The 9097-nt window shown below is 41.3% G+C and overlaps 1 protein-coding gene across 2 annotated transcripts in view; it reads left to right on the top strand.

Annotated features, from left to right (window-relative positions):
- Window positions 1-1930: 1930 nt before the first annotated feature.
- Window positions 1931-9097, top strand: part of TSPAN3 (tetraspanin 3) — a 91566-nt gene continuing 84399 nt past the window's right edge. The window contains exon 1 of one of the 2 annotated variants that reach the window (XM_006754239.2): window positions 1931-2217. In XM_006754239.2, the coding sequence (XP_006754302.1) occupies window positions 2155-2217 (63 nt within the window). In that variant the 5' untranslated portion in view covers window positions 1931-2154. The remainder of the gene's footprint in view (window positions 2218-9097) is intronic. The other variant, XM_006754238.2, reaches the window with a different exon arrangement.

Below are 9097 nucleotides of genomic sequence, written 5' to 3'. Positions count from 1 at the left end.
TTGGTGTGTGGACTGATGCTCTAAATATTGAGCCACAATCGCCAGGGCAAAATGAGCCTAATCAAGGAACCAGTGCAGGGTTGCAATGGCAGGAAAGTAACACAATTTCCCTGTGTGGCTGAGAACATGGTTTCTGCATAAGGCCACCTACTATTCTCTTTTTGGCTCTGCGTTAGTTTGTTCATCTTTCTAAGCCTCAGTACCCAATCATGGGGCTCACAATCATAGTATCTTCCACCTTAGGTTGTGATGAGGTTAAATGAGCTAATAGCTATAAAGACTTGGACACAGGGTAAGCTCTCAAAAAGTATTAATTATGATGATCCAAAATTAGGGGAATATTGTGAAAAATTACAATGCAAAAAGATATTTCTCTAATCTTGGTCCAAAATGTCCTACCCTGGAATAGACTTGATGTGTTACCTTGCCCCAACTATACTCCCGCACAAACACGTCTCTGCCTTGTCAGCTCCATCACCAGCTTTTTCTCCTTTCTTTTTTCTTCTTTTTTAAAAAATATATTTTATTGATTTTTTACAGAGAGGAAGGGAGAGGGATAGAGAGTTAGAAACATCGACGAGAGGGAAACATCGATCAGCTGCCTCCTGCACACTCCCTACTGGGGATGTGCCTGCAACCAAGGTACATGCCCTTGACCAGAATCAAACCTGGGACCCTTGAGTCTGCAGGCCAACGCTCTATCCACTGAGCCAAATAAGCTTGGGTGCTTTTCCTCCTTTCTGACGACTATTCCGAGAGCCAAGCACATGGCACAATAAGTTCTCCATAACTATTTGTTGATGTTCATTGTACTTCTCCCAAACAGGGCTTAGAAAAAATCTTGATGTGGAGTGGGAGAGATTACTGTCTGCAACCTCCTTATGGGGTGTCAATATTGAGAAAGAAGATAGCTACCAAAAAGGACTCCTGGTGACTAACTGGACACAAATGTAAAAATAGAGCCTAGCAGCCATTTCTAAACAGGCCTCCCTTGCAAACCAGCTTCAGGTATAAACCTGCACTAATCTGCCTGCCTACATTGTTTCTGCCAACTGAGCCAGACCTTAAAAAGGAGTTCCTGGAATAGTATTTCAACCAGTAAGACTGAAACTTTTCCTGTCCAATCGGAGCCATACACTTATATAGCCTTATTAGCATCTTCACTAACCAATAAGAACAGCTATATACAACCAATCATGACTGTGCTTTTTGGACCAATTAAATTGTGAGGATTTCGGGTCCTTATTTAACATGAGAACAGACCAATCAGGGACCAGGGACAGGGACTTCTCTTTATATAAGTCAGTTTTCCACTGTCTGGGAGAGCCCAAGTTCTCTTATGTGAAGGAGACTGCAGGATGAAGTTTCCTGATTGGAGCTAAAACACCGAAGGTCTGTTTTCAGGGCACCTCACAGCAGGGTGAGTTGAAGCAGACCAGCTTGAACCAGCTCAGCTGAGCTGTCTAGCCAGAGAGGGGCCTTGCCCGAGGGCAGCCTCCTGCCAGAATCAACCCCACAGTAGTGCTATTCCATAATTGAGCTGTAACATTATTGCGGTGCTCCACAGTCATGCTGTTCCACAACTGTGCTGAATCATGATAGCTGTTTGCATTGAATAAAGTCACTTTTTCACTGCACCCCCAACTGGGGATTCCTGTAGGTGTTGAACTGATGCGAATAACCATGGGCGGAGGGTTGACAGGGGAAATGGCTTAGGTAAAAAGACTATCTACTGTGGGCTGGCATAGTAAATGTGGCTCTATGAGGAGAATTTCCTCCAATAAAATTTCCCTAATGAGCCATTTGCATCCAAGTTTGGCCAGAGGCCAAAAGTAGCTGAGTCTTTGGCTCCTTTAAGAGGCACGGCCTCGCTGTAGCCCGCCTAGAGAGTGATTGGCCTAAGCTTCCGGTTCGGTTCAACTCGGTTGCTAGGGAGCGGCGTGCCTTCCCCTCCGCTCCCCCAGTTCCCCACTGGAGCGGCTGCGCAGAGGAGCCAGGTGCTTGCTGGGGCCCGGGCTGTGCAAGGACGCCGGGGCTGGGGGCAGCCACAATCAAGCCTGTGCAGATCCCAGCCGGGAGGCGCCCTAGCCATTCTGGCCTTGCTGGGTGGGCGCACCCGCCTCCCCAAGCAGGACCCCAGCAACTGTCGGCACCATGGGTCAGTGCGGCATCACCTCCTCCAAGACTGTGCTGGTGTTTCTCAACCTTATCTTCTGGGTGAGCGGAGCTGGTGGGCGGAGAAGGGTGGGGGCGCGGGCAGTGAGGCCTGGGTTGAGGCATCTGAAGGGTTCGGTGGGGACTGCAACAGCGACTTGGGGTCGGGAGTGACGGGGCCTATGACAGAGGGACGGCTTTGTGAGATCCCTCCTAGGCCCTGTGCCTGGAGGGCGAGGAAGGGACCCTTAGGGGCTTCTGGCGGCCTCCGCGTTCGGGCCTTAGTGCTTGACTGTCTCTGGGCAGGGGGCTTCACGCGGAGGGGCTTGGCCCAGTCTCAGTTTCTTCCCCTGGAGCAGCCTGCTGGACAGAGAGCTTTCGATGCAGATTCGTTCCGGAACTCAGGCTGGAAAGAGGATATTTATTCCCCAAAGGGCCAGGCTCCGCTTTCGTTGTCGGCCTAAGGCTTGTGAGCAAAGGGTGCACCTATGCGGGAACGCTGCCAACTCGGTGAGGACTTTGACTTAGAGCTCTTTGTGAATGGAGAACTGGTTGGCCGGTTAGCAGCCCCAAAACTGAATGGCTTCGATTAGATAAGTCAAATAATCCGTTGACCAAGAAAATAAAACTGTTTGGGTCATGGGTATGGGGGGCTTGAGGTTATAAACCTCTCTTAAATATGATTCGGAAGTCACAAGATTTAAAAAGTGATGAGCTCACTTTCAATAAATGGTGGCTTGTGAGTTGTTGTTTTTTAAAAACACCCAAAGAAAGGAGTGTTTATAGCCACTTCATCTTAGTTCAAGTTGTTATCTCACCAGGGACTTTTGTAATAACCTGTATTGCTACAATCAGTCTCTCTATCCTCTAATCCTCTTGACCTTGCACCTGGATAAATCTTAAGCATTCTTCCCTCACATCACTTTATTTAAAAAACAAACAAAACCCCTAAAAAAATTAGCAGTGAAGTAAGGTTCAATCTCCTGATATTACAGCTGATGTCTTAGTCACCTTTCCTTCATCATGACTGTCCATATTCTTAAACACTTGCTGCCCTGGACAGACTTCTCTTTCCACAGTCTGAGGACACTCCTGGAACATCGTCACTTCCTATACTTTTGTATGTCCCCATTCAAATTCTCCTTGCCACACACATACCTATTTTGGAAAAAAATCTTTTGTTCTTACAACTCCCATCTTCCCCTCCCCTCTCAAGGAGGAAACTTTTTATATCCCCACTAGTGTAGCATATATAAGAAGGCACCTATACACACACGTGCAATGTCATAGTCTTTTCCGGTATTTATGGTGTGATGGAAAGAGTCCTGACTGATAGTACCTATTCAAAATCTCTCACGTGACATTGAGGTTTTCATGATTTTTTGTTGTTGACACTATTACAGATGTCCCCTTTACCCACCTCCACCCACACCATTCCCCTTTCCCCATCACTACATTCATGATTTCTTCTTTTTTAATTAGTGATTTTCGTATATTAGTTTGAGTTACAAGCCTTTTTAAAAGGTATTTTCAGGGATCCCCAAATAATAAACACTCTATTATTAATAAGATACTTAGGAAGAGACTTCACTTTGTAACCTTTAGTTTCTTGTGATTTTTATGGGCATGACTATTTAATTTTGAAGAATAATCTATCAGATGAATTCTAGGCTATTTAAGCTCAGGGACTGGAATTGTTAATGTAATAAAATATTGGAAATAAAGGAGCCATTTTCTTTAAATAAATAGATTTTTATTTACTCTTAAAATATCAGTTAATTCTAAGTGATTGCTCATGAATCTTTGGAAATTGTGTTAGCATATGTACTTTTGGTACTTTCTTCAGTGAAAAAGGTTATGTTGAACTTCAGTTGTGCATTTCTTAGTGGGTTATTCCAGGCCTAAAGTTATACTGTGTAGTAAAAATACCCTTTATCTAGGTTAGCAAGGATAGTAAAGCTTTGGTGAGCTGTGATAAGGAAGCTAAGCAGACATGCAGGGGAAAATATTGTGACATAGAGCAGATTAGTGCAACCTTATGAGAAAACAGTATTTTTAGGTCTGTCTCCCACCAAATGCTTAGTTTAGGGACAGACATTGGAATCTGATGATGATGGTAATGATAGCTAACATTTGAGTGCTTATTACAGCTAGGCACTTGTGCTAAGCACTTTACATGAAGTGTTTTCACATCAGGTTAATCTGGCAGGAATATTATTATGCTTATTTTACAGATGAGGGCATTAAGGGTTACTGAGGGCATCAAGGGGTGACAGAGCCTGCGTTCAAACTCAAGTTGTTCTATACTTAAAGCCCTTAGTGTTAGAGCAAAGTGTGATTTCAAAAGTTTTGGATAGGGAAAATATCTCATTAGGTTATGTTAGAGGTACTTTCTCTAAAACATACTGATTTTAATTTTGTATAGAACCTATACCAGTATTTAAAATGCACTATTTAACTTGTCATTTTTAAAAAATTAGGCCATTATAAGGGAGTACATAAAACAGATGTTAACTGGTTCTCCCTACCAATTTGTAATGTATTCTTCAGTTTTAATAAGTGTATCCTTATATACTGGCTCCCTCCCTCTTTTTAAGGTCTTAATGAATAATTGGAAAAATAAATATCCCCTGCAAAGGGCTTATTAAAAACTTATTTAGGTTGCCTTGGGAAACTTTTTAACTCTGTTGTACTGGCTCCTCACTATCAGGTGGTAATGGTGATTGTGGTTAAGTATTAAAGCTTAATTGCTTTGGCAAGATCCTTAAACTGCATCTTTTTTAAAAAAAATACATATTTTATTGATTTTTTTTTTTTTTACAGAGAGGAAGGGAGAGGGATAGAGAGTTAGAAACATCAATGAGAGAGAAACATCGATCAGCTGCTTCCTGCACACCCCCTACCGGGGATGTGCCCACAACCAAGAATCGAACCTGGGACCCTTCAGTCCGCAGGCCAACGCTCTATCCACTGAGCCAAACCAGTCAGGGTGTAAACCGCATCTTTTAATATCTTGTTATCCTAGTTCATTTGGGAGTTGGCTCAGTGAGCTGTGATGTGGAAATAGTATGTTCCTGACATATGTAGGCTCCACACTATGTTGACTTAGTCTACGTTATTTTGGACAGTGGAGTCTAAGAAAGTTACTGTGGAAAGCCACACAATAAAAGGGGAAATAACCGTTCCTAAAATCCTCAAGGTTGTCTAATGGAAACAGAGTTCCTTATTATATTCCAGAATACTAGTGCTTGTGGCATGAAAGATAATTTTGGACAAGGGAAAGGATATACAACTTAGATCTCTGTTTTTATGGAGTGGCATAGCTTTAAAATGTAAGTATATTAGTGCTAGACCCACGATGGTTTATGGAGGATGATTAGTAGCATTTGGTACATGATTAAATATTGAATGCTATTGTAACAGTTATTAACTATACCTTTGTACCAAGGTCATACTGGATTATTGCTTGGGTAGGTCACTTGCTCTGACCCAGGAGGCTTCATCTAAAACAAGTTTAAACCAGTACTTTTTAATGTTCAGGTTTTTATTCTGGTAAAGTTATTTGAGTACTTAATCATGTTCCATGTTATAAAAATTACCTTTATTTATTCTACCCTATGTGAAAAACCAATGGGCTAGTATTAATTTTGCTCATAAGTGTCTTATGCTGTATAGGGACTGCAAGAGAAAGCTTTGTCCATGCTTGTAGAATTTATACTCTGGCACATCTATTTAAGCTATTGTTTTTCATCTGTATAAGAGGTGATAGTAACAAGAAAACACCTATGGAGTAGGAAGTACCACAGGAAGGTCAGACACCTTTTAAATGCCTTTAGGAACAACTTTAGAATGTGGCACCTTCACTAATTATCATTTGCTCATATGAAATACTCTATACATACAAATAGTATTTGGAAGCTATATGTAACCTTTAAAATTTATCTCATTTAAAAAGAGCTTTTCATATCATACTTCCTTCTGATACATATAATTCAGGAAAATTGTTTTGCTAAACAAATATAAAAAAATATTTGAGCTCCTAGTTTGTGCTTGTATTATTGATAAAATGGTGAAAAAGATAGTGAAGATCTTTGACTTATAGAACTTCTTTATGGAGGAATAAGACAGATAACTAAAAATAAGCAAGAAAAGTGATGTAGTATGCAGAGGGTTAAAAAACAGGGTTATGTGATAGAGTGCCTTAGGCTGGTAAAGAAGGCTTTTTCAAAGAGATGAGATTTAATCTGGAGTATAAAAAGGAGCTGGTTTTGGGGTGATTTCGGGAAAATGGGGGGAATTCAAGACGGAACAGTCTATAGACCCTAAGGCAAGAATATACTTGATATGTTCAAAAAGAAGGTTTAACTATGTCTTCATGCTTTTGTTTAAAACATTTTTTATAATGAAATATTTCAAAGACAACTTTTTATTAAATATATTTTTATTGACTTCAGAGAGGAAGGGGGAAGGAGAGATAGAAACACCAGTGATGAGAGAATCATTGATTGGCTGCCTCCTACACACCCCCTACTGGGGATTGAGCCCATAACCTGGGCATGTGCCCTGACCAGGAATTGAATGGTGACCTCCTTGGTTCATAGCTTGATACTCAACCACTGAGTTACACTGACCAGGCTCAAGGAAGCTTCTTTTCACAAATCTCCTTATACATATTTTGTGTTTCCTACACATTTGACTTGGGAATATGATACTTTAAACTGGAACCTTCATTTGATATCCTGGAAGTTGTTTCTATCCCTCTTGCATGTCTATCATTATGAACTAGAGGCCTGGTGCATGAAATTCGTGCACTCAGGGGGGGGGTGGGTCCCTCAGCCTGGATTGCAAGAAGGCGCAGGTCAGGCTGAGGGAGCCCACTGATGCACGATTAGGGCCAGGGAAGGACATGGGAGGTTGGCCAGCCAGGAAAGGATTGTGGGAGGGTTCCAGGACGTGTCCAACCCGTCTTGCTCAGTCCCGATTGGCTGGACCTCAGCAGCAAGCTAACCCACCAGTCAGAGCGTCTGCCCTCTGGTGGTCAGTGCACGTCATAGCGAGCAGTTGAGCGGCCTTAACATATCATTAGCATATTATGCTTTGAGTGGTTGAATGGCTGACTGGATGACCAGACACTTAGCATATTAGGCTTTTATTATATAGGATGGTTACTTTGACAGAGATTGTGTCATTGGAATGTACATAGATTTTTTTTTTCCATAGCTATTTGTCAGTCACTAGAAGCTAACATTGACAGTAAGCAAGTCATAGTACATAATAGGAAACATGTTTTTAACTTTTCTTTGACATTTAAGAAAAGGAATGTTTCTAGTTTTACTAAGTTCTCAGTTATCTATCCACTGACCAAGTGTCTTGTGACTCTGAATAATCATTAACTGAAAGAACTCATAGCATTGGGAACTTGGAATGAGCTAGGAGACCATATGCAGAAAAGCTATCTTAATAACAATTTAAGGAATAGGTTAATAGCTTTTTAGAATATTTATTATGCTTTGAAATATTTTAATAAATTTTATTCCATAAATTCCAACTCAGATTAGGATTCTGCAGAAATGTATACTTGCACCAAACAAGTATACTCTAAGAATTATTCACTCAATTAATGCTTGTTCATATGCTTTATCCTTTCCTGAGGTATATTAAGAGCAAAAAGACATAGTTCCTGCTTTCCAAAAGCTCATGGGAAGAAAGGGAAGACAGACAGGCAAAATCTAATACTTCATTAAATTTAATTTGTAGGTACATCTTCCACCCCACCCCACTCCCCAGATCATACCTATGGACAGTTTCAAGTTTTTACTTAAAAATATTTTCATTTCCTTCTCCCCCCAATCCTTAATAACTTGGTAGAATCAATATATGAGAAAATTATTTGCATTAATACATTTGTTTTTTATTTACTGAGGGGGGGAGAACAGGGAGGACAGGATAGTAAATGCCAATATATTGTATTTTTGTTGCTACTACTGATTAAACACATAACCTAAGCCTGAACACACTCTAATATTATAAAGTTTAAGCACCCCAAGTTCCTATAGTAACAATGGATTCTTGTTACAGTTAGAGTAGGGTATGGTGACAGAGGGTCTCAAAAACAAACAAACAAACAAACAAACAAACAAAAAACACAAAAAAACTGAAAAACTGCATGTTTAAATTCCATGCTTCTCAGATGATCCCTAGAGCCCTGCATCCTGAAAATAGCCAATTACCACACTGCTATAATAATTTGACTGTGGTCTGATCGCCAATTTTAATGCCACCTGAACGTTTGGGTCTTCCAACTGTTAGGTATAAATTGGATTAAGTAGAACAACTTTGTTAACTGGATAATCAATGACTATAAAAAACAAATAGAGAAAAAGTGAAAACAGAGCAGAATTAAGAAACATAACCTAGGGGATATTATCAAAGTAATCCTACCTAATAAAAGAGAAAAATGGTAATTGGCGTACGACCGCTACCCTTCCCATTGGCTAATCAGGGAGATATGCAAATTAACTGTCAGCCAAGATGGCGGCCGGCAGCCAGGCAGCTTGAAACTTACATGAGGCTTGCTTCAGTGATGGAGGACTCCAACGTTCCCCGCCTGCTGCTGCAGGCCTCTGAGAGGCAAGCAGTTTGAAACATCGTAACATATAGAAGCTAAAAAAACTCCAGAAACCTGCTTTCAGCGAGCTGGGATCTCAGAGCTGGAGTTGATACAGAGTTTTGATTAGAGAACACAAACGAGTCTGGGCCCGAGGGTTTCCGCTTTCCCAGCAGCAGAGGCCGCAGAGCTGGAGCCACAGCTAAAGCTGGCCCAGAATAAAAAATAAAAAAAAAGGAGCGGTTGGGAGCTTCTGTAACCTGCCAGCCTGAAAACAGCCCTCAGCCCCTCACCCAGACTGGCCAGGAACCCCAGTGGGGCCCCACACCACGCAGG

This window comes from Myotis davidii, unplaced genomic scaffold, assembly GCF_000327345.1.
Source record: "Myotis davidii unplaced genomic scaffold, ASM32734v1 scaffold1052, whole genome shotgun sequence".
Classification (NCBI taxonomy): domain Eukaryota; kingdom Metazoa; phylum Chordata; class Mammalia; order Chiroptera; family Vespertilionidae; genus Myotis; species Myotis davidii.
This window is presented reverse-complemented; position numbering and strand designations above follow the sequence as displayed.